The 13,873-nt window shown below is 49.2% G+C and overlaps 1 protein-coding gene across 1 annotated transcript in view; it reads left to right on the top strand.

Annotated features, from left to right (window-relative positions):
- The window catches only part of PRICKLE2 (prickle planar cell polarity protein 2), a 139,894-nt gene extending 127,896 nt beyond the window's left edge, over positions 1-11,998 (top strand). The window contains exon 8 of the mRNA XM_004368662.1: positions 9,469-11,998. Coding sequence (XP_004368719.1) covers positions 9,469-10,343 — 875 coding nt within the window. The 3' untranslated portion in view covers positions 10,344-11,998. The remainder of the gene's footprint in view (positions 1-9,468) is intronic.
- The last annotated feature ends 1,875 nt before the right edge of the window (positions 11,999-13,873 follow it).

The following is a 13,873-nucleotide window of genomic DNA, read 5'->3' as shown; positions in this document are numbered from 1 at the left end:
ATGTGTTTCTCAAAAAAAGTCCCTTCCTGGTTTTCCCCATCATGACCTTTTCCAGGCCCATCTTCACTGAGGTAACCAGTTTTTCAGGAAATTAAGGGCCTAAACCAGTCGGTGGATAGGATGTCAGAAGCCCCAGTTGTAGGCCAAGTTTCTCAGAATTGTGGGTTTGTTCAGGCTTATTCTTGTAACTGTCCTGGGTCGATAAGAGAAGGGATTTTAGTCCTATTGTAATGCTTGTCACTTCCAGACCCTGCTGGTTCAAAGGCGGGTCCCCAGAATGAACATGCCGGTAGAAAACAAAGCCTCCATTGTTGGGGAAACCAGAATCAGTCATGGCCCTCTCCGGGACCAGTTCAGCGGCTCGGACCAGCCTCCGGAGCGCTCAGGCCTGGGTGAGCAGCCCCTCCCTGAGCGAGGAGGCAGGCCCAGCCCGGGCGGGCTGGGGCACCGAGTCAGATGTGCACATGCTCCCCCAGGCCTTGGCGCCCCCGCCCCTGGCAGCATCTGACAGAAGGAAATTGTTTAACGCGTCTGCCAGCACTCGTCCGGGTACCATAGACACAGATGGTAGGCGTGTGAGTGCAGGCTGACTTACAACCAGCTTGCTGGTCACTTGGGACCCACTGGACAGGCCAGTGACCAGATTATGGGAAAAAGAAAGAGGCATCATGGGATCAGGATTTCCAAACTTCAAATAGGGGAGCAAACAGCAACAGTGACGGCCTTAACCCTTTCGTGACCGAGTTGTTTTTCACTTCAAATTTTTTGTTGATAATTTTTTTTTCATTAATGGAATGCATGCTGAATCACGGAGTGTGTCTGGATTGAGCGTGTCCCTCTGGGCTCTGGGGGTGGGGGGAGATAGGAACTGGTGGGATACATGTGTTCCTGTGGACTTTGATTTAGGCTTATTGGGACAAATATGTCCATACAGGATGCAGCAGGATGTACCACCTCATAAGTGCCCTGTAAAAACAGTTATTTATGGCACACCCGTTGCTTCCATTTCAAACAGTTATACAAGTCCACTCCTGACGGCTGCAGGTACTGTAAGTGGGAAAGTAGCTACCCAACAAACCCAAGAGGTGGAAAATGTAGGTGGGACGTAGCTGTCCCTCTGGTCATGAAATTAGCCACAAGGAACTCTTGAAACCGTTGAGGGAAGGACAGGCTATCAGGAGCAGGTATGTTGAAAGGACTCTAGAGAGAAAATAATTTTGCATTTTCCTGATTTTGGAGACACATTTCCACTGCACCCAACCTAGAGGAACGCATTCATCCTTCTCTAGAAAGGGGGAGAGTCACCCTGGTATAGTGCCAGGCTTATGTTTGCCATGTGGACGGAGCAGCAGGTGGATGGGTGGCATGGAGTTCTTAGCCTGCGTCTAAGCAGCAGCTCCAGGGCTGGGTCAGTCAGAGCAGCGGTTCCCCACCTGCAGGAGTGTTACCCTCCTCCCCCAGGGGACATCTGGTGATGTCTGCAGATGTTGTGAGTTGTCATAACTGAGGTGTTACTACTAGCACCTAGTGGGCTGAGGACAGGGGTGTCGCTAAACTTCCTACAACACACAGGACAGCCCCCCCCCACACACACACACAACGAAGGATTCTCCGGCCCCAAATTGTCAATGGTGCCGAGGTGGAGGAACCCTAAATTAGAGACTCAGAGGATATGAAGGTGTGATTTCCTTGAGTAGAAGCTCTTTTAGTTGCAAAGAAGACGCCCTTGAAACACTGTCATCTCAAGCAGTGTTCCTGGAAAGCTGATGGGCATGAGGATCTTTCTGAAATGCACATTCAGATTCTGTACATCTGGTGGTGGTGATTGGGTGCTGTCGAGCTGATTCTGACTCATCGCAACCCCATGTGACAGAGTAGAACTGCACTCTGTAGGGTGTTCTTTATGGGAGCAGATCAGTAATCGCTAGGTCTTTTCTCCCGAGGAGCCACTGGTGGGTTTGAACCACTGACCTTTCGGTTAGAACCAAGCACTTAACTAAGCATTGCGCCACCAGGACTCCTTATAGAAGCCTGGTTAGGGCCTGAGGATCTTCAGTTTTCACCAGCTCCCGGGGGATGCCATCGCTGCCAGTCCACAGACCGTACTTTAATTAGCAAGGGCTCTTGAGTGTGTCCATAAAGTTCCCCTCTCCTCCTCCCCCCACTCCCTCTCTTCCTGCGCCCTCGCCCCAGCCTCTCTCCCTGTCCACCCCCGCCTTCTCTCGCACACTCTTTTTGAACCATTCCATGCCCTGTCACTGAGAAACATGTGGCATTTAAACTCCACTGCCCAGATGACAGTTTCTCTCCAGCTGTTGCCAATTTGAAGTTCAGGGTGTTGATGAAATCAATTGACTTGGTTGGAAAAAAAAGATCCCAAGGGATCTGATCAAACTACCCCCTTCAGTCTCCCACCCCCACCTTAAAAAACCACACAAACTTGCACCTCTAGACATTTTTGTGCATGACTGGAGGCATGTGGGCTGTGGAGCGCCCACGACTTTGGGGATGCTCAGGCCTGACTTAGCTTCACAGACAGCCTGTCTGCATTCTAAGCCGGGGGCTGGCACACTGTTCCTGTAAAGGGCCAGATAGTGAAGACTTTAGACTTTGCAGGCCCAGTACCAGTAGTCTCTGTCACAGACTCCTCAATTCTGCTGTTGTACCAGGAAATCAACCCTACCTGTTGCTGTGGAGTCAATCGACTCATAGTGACCCTGTAGGACAGAGTAAAACTGCCCCATAGGGTTTCCAAGGAGCAGCTGGTGGATTCAAACTGCTGACCTTTCGGTTAGCAGCCGCGCTCTTAACCACTGTGCCACCAGGGCTCCAAAATCAACCACAGGCAATATATAAACGAATAGGTATGGTTGTGTGACAATAATATTTTATTTCACAAAAGCAGGCAGTGAATTGGGTTTGGCCCGCGGACCGTAGTTTGCAAACCCATGTTCTAAACAATTCCTGTTCTTCATGCCTCAGGCCATGGGCCATAATTCACAGACCTCTGTTCTAAACAATCCCTATTTTTTCGTGTCTCTGGCTGGGGTGGGGGGAAGGGAAATCACATAGGGAAGACCTTACAGAAAGGAGCTGGATCACCAGGGTGAGTTATAAATTTGTCTGGAGGGCAAGGGTGAATAGATACCGTTTCTTTTACTGCACAGAAATGTAAGATGTGCATGCATCCTTTGAGTTGGCAGAAACACAGCTCTCTGTCTTCCTACACCAGGGTTTTTTTTTTGAAGAGTAGGACTAGCCAGGGCAATAAATAAGGAACAGAAAGATGCCCAAAAGAGTCGCTGTTAAATTTAAGCCAGTTTTCTTCCTTCTGGATTTGAGTGCACACCTTATTGTAGAATGCCAGCTGCCAGCGAGTCAGTTCTGACTCACAGCAACCCCGTGTGTGTTGGGGTATTAACTGTGCTCCACAGGATTTTCAATGGCTGATATTTTCTGAAGTAGATTGTCAGGCCTTCCTTTTGAGCTGCCTCTAGGTAGACTGAAACTAGCAACCTTTCAGTTAGCAACGGAGCATGTTAACCATTTCCATCACCCAGGGAATCCTGTCTCAGGCCCAGCAAGGGGTGGGTCTCTCTTCTGTCAGACTCAGACCCAGAGCGTTCTCTGAAGCCATGGATTTGCCCGCGTTCTCCCGTTTCTGTGAGACCTCTCGTTTGCAATGAGGGGCTGTTGCTCAGACTGAAATGCTTGTGTTGCTAACAGTGCCCCTGGCTGCACCTTCGTGCGGACGGTTTAACCACGGAGAACCACAGGCTAAGTTTAAGATTGACCTCTCCTTGTTGGAGCAAGGCCTGCGGGTCCTGAGGGAGAGTCAGTGGCCCTGCGGTGCGTGGACTTTTGTGTGCTCCTGGCCATGCTGACCCCTGGGACGAAGATAAATAGAGGCCTTCAATGCCACAGCCACCATCCAGCACCTCTCACAAAGCCTGCATTATTTGGAGAGGAAAATATCCCTCTCTGTCTATTAGTAAAAAAACCCCCTCTCTCTCTAGTAGTAAAACAAGTTCCATTTGAGAGAAATGAAGTGGCATCTGTGTCTTTGCCATTGGGTGGGATTCTTCTGCCAGGTTTTCCAGAGGGCGTTGGGACACCAATAATGCCTGTTTGAAATGGGGGTCAGACTATGGGTTTCAGCCAGCAGTATCTGGAGAATTTACAGATTGCAGTCCCCGGCTTTACCACACATGTGCTCACATGCACACACATGCATGCAGGCAGCACGCACGTGCATACACACACACCATGCCTTTGGCAGCAAGAAAAGTGCATTTAGTGCAAGATGGTGGAGTTGCATTTTGGAGTTCATTTGGTTGGACTATATTGATTTGCAATATTTTGACACTGAGGCTGGTTCTGAATAGGCAAATGGAATAAAGAGTTGAATTCCATCTGTATAGAGAAGAAATCTTCAACCACAGTTTGGAGGCACAAAGTACAGATAGCAGAGGCTTACATTCAGTGTACATCTCTATATGTCAGCCCTTGTGTGGCTTGTTTCTTTGATTCATTCATTCATTCAGAGAGTCATGCATTCAACACATATTTGTTTGCCTTAGAGTTGGCTGGATGTAAAATTCTTGAGTCATACTTTTTTGTTGGGCGCTTTTAGGCCTTGCTCCACTTTCTTCCAGCAGACTGAATACCAGTAGAACTGCATTCCTTAGGATTTCAAGGCTGTGACCTTTTGGAAGCAGATTACCAGGCCTTTCTTCTGAGGTCCCTCTGGGTGGGTTTGAACCGACAACCTTTAGGTTAGTAATCAAGCACTTAACTCCTTGCACCAATCATCCAGGAACTCCAGGGACTGAGATGGGGCTGGCAACCACCATATGGTTTCTGACCTCTTGGGGTTTATGGTGCAGCCAAGGCAGCAGAGATTAAACAAAATCTACACCCACTTGTTAACGGTCGTGATGAGCGTTACATTTTACCTCATCAGATCACCACTACAGTTTTCTTACTCAGATACTCTTATTATCCCCATTTTACAGATGTGTCTCAAGAGGTTCAAAAATTGCCCCAAGTCACCCCGCCAGGACGTGGCTCTCCAGTTCTGTCCACGGTTAGGGACAGGGTGTTTCTCATGTAGGGGTGTGAGCTGAGATAGTAGTTTCATCTTGGGGACACGGGAGCTGCTAATTTAAACAGTTCTCCGGTTGTGAGTAACAAGGCAGAACATTTTTGCGGATTGGGGAGCTAATTATAAGTCACACGTTCTTTGACTTTAAAATTGGAGAAGCCCCAGATGGTGGGCCATATAACGAACCACAAGAGATGTGTGACTGACAGTGTGATCATGGCATTTTGGTCCCTGATGTTTGGGCCCCACTCATTTGGATTACAGTCTATTGTCCTTTAAGCCCCGGCCTCTTGAAGGTAAGAGATGATTGCTTTCTTTTCTAGCTGTGAGGATTCAGTTACCTTTGTTCACTTACTGGATATTTATTGAGCACCACCTGGATGCCTGGCACTGCGCCTTGAGAGTATAGGGAACAAGGAGATAAGATCCCCGCTCTCACACCCGTTGCCAGCAAGTCGATTCTGACTGACAGCAATCCTATAGGACAGAGAAGAGCTGCCCCATAGAGCTTCCTAGGCTGTAATCTTTGCAGAAGCAGACAGCCACATCTTTCTCCTGGTTGAAACCACTGACCTTTCAGGTAGCAGCTAAGTGCTTAACCACTGCGCTACCAGGGTTCCTTCCTCCGCTCTCAAGGGGGATCGATTTAGCTGTAAACTTTCCTGCACATTTAAATCAGGGTGGGCGTGGTGGGTACCTAAGAAAACATCAGGTGCTACCGAGTAGCTGGTTGGTGGGGGACAGCTTCGCCACTTCAGAAGGGATGTTCAGGAAGAGCATCCCTGAAGAGGCAGCGTTCATCCTTGAGGGCCTTAATGATCAGAAGACGTCAGCCATGCAGAAAGGAGAGTTTTCCAAGAGGGGCTGGAATGAGCTCACTGGGGTTTGAGGAGGAGGAAGAATGTAGTGGGGCTGAAGCAGAGTGAACAAGGGGAGTGTTTAGTTGATGATCTTAGAGAGTGAGGCAGGAGCCAAGTCATGTAGGGCCTTCAGGTCTGTGTAAGGATTCTGGATTTTGCCAGTGATGAAATTAACCACAGAACTGCCCTTTTTAGAGGCAAGTACATAGCTGTTGCCCATCTGTGGGCAGCATTGGCCTCTGGTTCATGCTCTGCTTGCACGAAGACCCTGAGAAAACTGAGTTAATGAATGAGAAGGCAGGTGTTTCTTCTCTCTGGCAAGAGCAGGTAGCGTTTCCTGTCCCATCAACACATCCTGCAGGGGAGTAGCTTGTGTTGAAGTAAAACTGATGGTAAACTTCGGACTTGAGTAACAGGCCCTCTTGTTCTTTCTGGAGCACTTTTCCTCTTAGGGGAGGTGGGTAAGGAGGTCTTGAGATTTCCCAAGACGACGAAGCACAATGGCAGAGGCCAGGAACATCACCCAGCAGAACTAAAGCTGCTCTTTGCACATTTACCTCCTCATGGAAACATGAATCTGTTCACACTCAGGGTATTCTCAGAAACGCTTCGCTTTGGAGCTTATGGAAGGCAGGTCAGGAAAACGACGTGTTCAGGAATTTATATTTGCTGGATTATTTATGGAGCCCCAGTGGCATAGTGGTTAAGAGCTTGGCTGCTAACCAAAAGTTCACCAGTTCAAATCTACCAGCCACTCCTGGGAAACACTATGGGGCAGTTCCACTCTGTCCTGTAGGATCGCTGTATATCGGAACCAACTTGATGGCACTTAACAACAGCAACAGATTATTTATGGAGTCCCTGGTGGTACAGACGCTCTCTGCTGCTAACCAAAAGGTTGGAGGTTGGAGTTGCCTCAGAAGAAAGACCTGGTGATCTACTTCTGAAAAATCAGCCATTGAAAACCCCCTGGATCACAGTTCTGTCGGACATACATGGGGTCGCCGTGAGTCGGAGTGGACTCAGTGGCAGCTGGCTGACTGGGTAGGTTATTTACCCTGATTCTAATTCCGTTTGTGGGCTTGGTAGAAAGGCCTGCGAAGATCCTGGGGCCTGCCTAGATAGCTTTTGTTTCTAGATGTCATTTTGAAGATTGTTTTTTCCTCCTTACTGGAGTTCATCCACTCCAGCTACTCATTCATCATTCTAGGTCCATGTCCTCTCCTTACCGCCTTCAGACGGGAGGCTCTGGAAGTGATTCGGTGGTCATAAATCAGCGTCTGGGATCTGTGTGTGTGCCGGAGATGAGCACCAGGGCACGGAGGAGTTGGGGGAACCCTGAAAATCACCCCAGTCATGAAATTAGAAAAAATTACTGCCGAGTATGCTGTGTGGCAGAATAGTTTCTCCAGAGGTATATCCGAAGTTTAGATTTGGCTCTTTAATGGATATTACTTTATTTTTAAACTGTATTATTGAAGTGTAACTTATATAAGTTACAAAAAACCAAACCCACTGCTGTCGAGTAGATTCTGACTCATAGCAACCCTGTAGGACAGAGTAGAACTGCCCCATAGGGTTTCCGAGGCTGTAATCTTTACAGAAGCAGACTGCCACATCTTTCTCCCATGGAGCAGCTGGTGGGTTTGAACCACCCACCTTTTGGTTAGCAGCCGAGCGCTTTAACCACTGCACCACCAGGGCTCCTATATACAGTAAAGCACACAAATACTAAAACTACAGCACAGTGAAATGCTCTATGTAGGTCCCTGGGTAACACAAATGGTTTGCGTTCCACTGTAACGTAAAGGTTGGCAGTTCAAACCACCAACCTTTCAGTTAGCAGCGGAGCACTTAACCATTGCATCGCCAGGGTGTGGACATTCTAAACAGCTTTATTTATAATACATGTGTGTATGTGTATATATATATTTAGCTTCCACAGATAATGCTAGATAGTTTTCCAGAGGCTCCATGACGTTGCTTCGGCTTCGCAAGCGGGAAGGAAGCCGTCGGTTGTGGTAGGTGGGAGGGAGTAATCGGTGTCATGGGAGAGCGTGGACCCTTGCAATCCACAGGCATGTTGTTGGCAACCGGAAATGGGAAAATTGCTGTTCCTTTCGCTGGATAATGAGTGGGAAATGCTGGCACTTTGCCACTGGACCATCCTCCATAGGGAGTGCCACTTTAAGATGGGCAAATGGAAGTTGCTGGAGAGTCAGAATCTCCCAGGACCTTCAGAATGGTTTTCATCTCAGTGACACCGGGAACCGTTTCTCGCCACCGTGGAAATGCAGGCCCCCTGCCGGGGCACCGCTCTTAGAGAGCCATAGGGCCACTGCTGTGGTTTTAAAACGCCTCCCCAGGGGAAGGCGGGGTGCCCCAGGTTCCACTCCCGTCTTCTAGCTGCTGCGGACCCATTTAGAACCTTGGAGCAGTGAATCATTCAGCAGCCTGAGAGTAAATACCCTTCTGAGGGGCCTGAATTTTTCCTGGGGAGTCACTTAGCACCTAGGACATTTGAGATAGCAGCTACCCGCCACTTAGGGACAGCAGGCAGGGAAGGAGGCTTCTGGGGGCTAACAGAGAGTGGAAGGACCCCATGTGAGAGCTAGACTCCAGGCTCCACCACCTGTCTGGCAGTTTGTTATGCTCTGCTCGTTTGTACGTCGCTGTGATGCTGGAAGGTATGCCACTGATACTTAAAATACCAGCAGGATCATCGATGGCGGACAGATTTCAGCAGAGCTTCCAGACTAAGACAGACTAGGAAGAAAGGCCTGGCAACATACTTCCAAAAATTAGCCAGTGAAAACCCTATGGGTCACATCAGAATATTGTCCAGTATATAGTGCCAGAAGATGAACCCCATAGGTGGAAAGCGCTCAAAATACACAGTAGCCAAAACAATGGACTCAGTGATCCTAATGGTTGTGAAGACGCCCAGGACTGGGCAGTGTGTTGTGCATACACGGGGTCACCGTGAGCTGGAGCCGGCTCGGTGGCAGCTAAAAAGAGCAACAGGCTCTAAGCCCAAGACTGTCAGGAACTGCCCGGGCACGGCCTGGCATTAGAGCTGAACGTTTCCTCCTCTAGAATAGTTGTCCTCCATAGCTTAAACTTCATCATTACAATCAGAGGTAACTGAATCGCTTTGTAAAGTGAAGTTCTAAAGAGAGGAGACATGAATTAGATAACACAGTGGGCTGCTAGCAATTTGTGAGCCTTTGGAGGAATTTGTGGCTAGTAAAATGCATCTCCGTTGACCTGGTGCATTTTAAGCAAGCACCCCTTCTAGGCAGACGCCGCCCCTCTGGAGTGGACACAGCCTCTGCTCCCATCCCCTGAGAGCGCCTTTGTGCGGTGTGCAACTGCACCACTGTATGCAGCGACCCTGGATGGATGGCAGTCCGGACAGTGCCCTGCTTTGGTGCCCGTGGCGACAGCGACCCCCATCGCGGCACGTTTGTATTAACCTCTGTGATCTTCTCCTCTCTCCCCCAGGCCTCTCCGCCGACGGTGGCGCCAAGCGCCAGGAGCACCTGTCCCGATTTTCCATGCCTGACCTCAGCAAAGACTCTGGGATGAACGTCTCTGAGAAGCTGAGCACCATGGGCACACTGAACTCCTCCATGCAGTTCCACAGCGCGGAGTCAGTCCGCAGCCTGCTGTCCGCCCAGCAGTACCAGGAGATGGAGGGGGGCCTCCGCCAGCTCGGCAACCCCACTGGGTACAGAGACCTGCAGTCCCACGGAAGGATGCACCAGAGCTTTGACTTCGATGGCGGTATGGCAGGCAGCAAGCTGCCGGGCCAGGACGGGGTGAGGATCCAGCCCATGAGCGAGCGCACCCACAGAAGAGCCACTTCGCGGGACGACAGCCGCCGCTTCCGACCTCACCGGTCCAGGCGTTCCCGGCGCTCCCGCTCAGACAACGCGCTCCACCTGGCCAGCGAGCGCGAGGCCATCTCTCGGTTAAAAGAAAGGCCCCCCTTGAGGGCCAGGGAGGACTATGACCAGTTCATGCGTCAACGGAGCTTCCAGGAGAGCCTGGGGCCGGGGTCCCGGCGGGACCTGTACGGCCAGTGCCCAAGGACTGTGTCGGACCTGGCTTTGCAGAACGCCTTTGGGGAGCGATGGGGACCCTACTTCGCTGAGTACGATTGGTGTTCCACCTGCTCCTCCTCGTCGGAGTCTGACAACGAAGGCTATTTCCTAGGAGAGCCGATCCCCCAGCCAGCTCGCCTGCGGTACGTCACCAGCGACGAGCTGCTGCACAAGTACAGCTCTTATGGCATCCCCAAGGCCTCCACACTCAGCGGCAGAGGACAGCTGCACGGCAGGAAGAGACAGAAGAGCAAAAACTGCATCATTTCTTAATGTCACGGGGGCCGCGGGATGGGGCGAGACGGGAGTTAAGAATGTAGGCTCCGAAACTTGCGCTGTTTTCAACTTTAAAGTGCTTCGGGGGGTTGATGGGAGAAAGGGAAATGGCTCTCAGTCGTTGGAGGCAAGGTGACAGATGGACTCCCAAAGTAGTCGCAGTTCTTGGCATGTTGACTATTATTTGCACATTTCACTTTGGAAACACTTCAGACCCTGGAGGCCAGGGTTGGGCGCCCCCTGCCCGCCAGGTCTGTGTGGAGTTGCCGCTCGTCAGCTGGCAAGATGTTTTCTGCTCGCTTGTGCTCTTCTTCCGTTCTCTCACTTTTAGGACCTTTTTTTTCCAGTAAGTAATTTGTTTATTAGCCAGGACCCAAGACTAAGTTATTTACATGTCCATTGTAAATGCAATGTAAATGAGAGTTCTGATAAAATATTTTTGTATTTTGTATTATCAAAGGAATTTCTATATCGTAGGACTCAGTGGGGACCTGCACGCACGTTCAGCATCGTCTTTGAGTAGTATTCAGAGGTGGGCCAGGACCACCTTTTTTTTTCTTTTCCTATACCAATTTGTTACATGTCAGTGAGACCTTTTTCGAAGAACCGTATTCAATTTGGCTTTTTGTGACTGGAAAAAAAATGAACTGTGATACCCAAGGCGCTGTATGCTTCATTCCCTCTTAAGGGGCTACCCTTAAGGCTGCTCCCACCTGGGTAGAATATATTCTCTGCAAAGTGATAGTAATTTGTTTTGTTCTGTTTTTTTTTTTTTTATTGCAAATGTACCTTTTGCCAATTAGAGCAATTATCCAGTGTCAGTAAAGTTCCGTGAGAAATGCCATCCCTGCTGGGAACATTGAAGTTGCTTCCTGTTGATTTGTCCCTTGGGGAAAATTAAAGTGACCGTGAGTGGTACCCTTGTGTGATGTCAGCATGACGTCGTTTGAATGTGGCATTATTTTCTGGTGCTCGTTTCCTGGATTGTATTATCCGCTTTCCTTTTCCAAGGCCGATGGCGCTGCTGCCTTCGCCTGGCAACCTGTTGTCCTCAAAGCAAATGAACTTCCGCAGTTGGAGTTGAGGGACAGGAAGGTTCTGGGGGGCTCTGGGAGTGATGGTGTGTTCTGGGTTGTATGTCATGGACGGAGAAAGAAGGAGCAAGACAATTTGAAGACAGAAAGCAGGTCAAGGGTCAAAGCTGAAGGGCGTGTGAAGGAAGGTCAGGGACAAGGAGAACTTCTGGGAGGGAACTAGAGGTGAGTAGGCAGCCACCTTGAGTAGCCCCCAGTGCCCGTGGAAAGAGTCCAGTTTAACAAGCTCAGTAACCGGAGTGTCTGGGTTGCTCACGGAAGGTTGAGCTGCTCAGGAGATTTTGAAAAACTGGCTTTGTTGAGGGGGTTTCCATTCTGAACATTGAGGACTGTTGGTCAGACAGAAGATGGGCTCAAAAGTGAGTTTGCTTAAAGAAGACATTTCACGGTTGTGCTGTTTATAGTAAACTAAAACTTCCTACCTTGCTTCAGTTTACAATGAAGCATTTGCTTCTTCTTCCTCCTCCCCTGAGTGGTTTGTGGAGTTGAAATAATCCGTAAGGACCTGCCTTTAGCGAGAAGTACCGTTCGTGTGGTATACGGGGTATCTCAGCAGCCACCTGCCGTGGTGAGGTGGTGTGTTTTCAGTATTGGAGTTCACATTTTCTAGTATTTTCTTATGGAGAGAATGTGAAAAGTGACTTTTCAGACACCATCCCAAGCGGGTCTGGGAAAAGGAAGGCTGTAAAAGACGTGGAAATGGCACTCCATTCAGGATGTATTAAAATAATTTTCTTTTCAGGTATTAATATGACATTTGTCATTGTCACTGATCTGTTTTTAAAAAGCAATGCAAATGTTGGTTGTGGCTGTTTTCCGCATGCTGCCTTCATATCTAAATGCTTCATTGATTATCCGAGCCTCTGGAGAATTAACTATTAACGTTTGTATAGTAAGTTTGTAAACTGCTTGGCAAACCAATTAAGAAATAACCTGTAACACCACACTTCTGAAGTGGCAGGTTTCTGGTAGAAACTGAGCTAGCCCAATGTGGAGTTTTGAGTTTCTTGATTGATGAGAATAAAAAGGCATTTTTGGAAGAAGAGAGAAAAAAGCAAGTGGATCACTTAGCAAACAGCTGGAAATAAGCCTGTCCTCTGTGGCCCCAAATCCAATGAAAGAGATTCTCCCAGTAAAGCTTGCTTTGTAAGTCTGTGCTTTCCAGAGTCCCTCCTACATTTCCCAGATAAGGCTTCAGCCACCATCAGCAGAAGGAAGGTGGTCAGGAGACTGACGCAGAGCCGGTACCCCCAGGGGCCAGGAGGAAAAGGCCGAGCAGCAGGGGACCAAGCTGGTCAGAGCTGGAGATTTAATGAGATCCAGGCCTCAAGGGCAAAAGGTCTGCAAGCTCAGTCACCTCCCACCTCTGCAGGCTTCTTCTCCCCGCCCCGCCCCTCCCCAGCCAGGCACCTTACAGAGAGCGCAGAAGGAAGAAAGCTGCTAACCCTACTAGTTACCAGTGGCCGTTGGGTCAGCCCCCACCCGTGGCAACTCCATGTCTGTCTGAGTACAGCTATGCTCCATAGGGGTTTCAATGGCTGATTTTTCAGAAGCAGATTGCCGGGCCTTTCTTCTGAGGCACCTCTGGGTGGGTTTGAACCTCCAACCTTTAGGTTAGGAACCCATTGCCGTTGAGTCGATTCCGCCTCATAGTAGTCGAGTGCAAACTGTGTGCGCCGCCCACGGGCCTTTCTGTGTATCCAAACGGGGAGAATTACTGGTCTTCTTTTCTTGACATCTTCTTTCAACACTCACCTTGTCTTCTCTGGTCCTTCCTTTCCACCCCCAGCCAGCTGAGTAAACACACCCTTTGGTGTTTCTCATATGGGACCTGGAGGAAGCTCTTTCTCCATTCCATAGAATGCTCTTTCACTGCAACAAGGTTATATTTTTTTTCTTTTTTCTCGTAGCCCCTTTCTGCTTTTGAGGTGCTACTAGCCGTTGCTGAGTTCAGATAGCACCCCCACAAAAAAAGAAAACATTACTGTCAAGTTAATTCTGACTCATAGCGACCCTATAGGACAGAATAGAACTACCCCACAGGGTTTCCAAGACTGTCAGTCTTTACAGAAGCAGACTGCCACATCTTTCTCCCGCAGAGCAGCTGGTGGGTTCAAACCACCGACCATTTGGTTAGCAGCCAAGTGCTTAACCACTGTGCCCCCAGGGCTCCCAGATAGGACCAATGATGATATGTATGTGCAGCCTGGAAAGATATTACCCATGTATCCTGGTATACTTTCCCAGAGAGCCTAGATGCGGCCTCAAAATCTTTGCAATGCTCTAACCAGCCAGAGTCATGGTGCAAACTGATTCCTATTCATCTTCCTGCCCTGGGCTCTCTTGCCATTGATCAGAAACAGTACCCCAGAACTTTAGGGAGTATCATTCATAAATGATAGTTGTGAGACTCCGCTCTCTCCAGATTGTAGG

This window comes from Trichechus manatus, unplaced genomic scaffold (assembly GCF_000243295.1).
Source record: "Trichechus manatus latirostris isolate Lorelei unplaced genomic scaffold, TriManLat1.0 scaffold00001, whole genome shotgun sequence".
Classification (NCBI taxonomy): Eukaryota; Metazoa; Chordata; class Mammalia; order Sirenia; family Trichechidae; genus Trichechus; species Trichechus manatus.
Note: the sequence above shows the minus strand (reverse complement) of the source record. Positions and strands in the feature narration are given on the sequence as shown.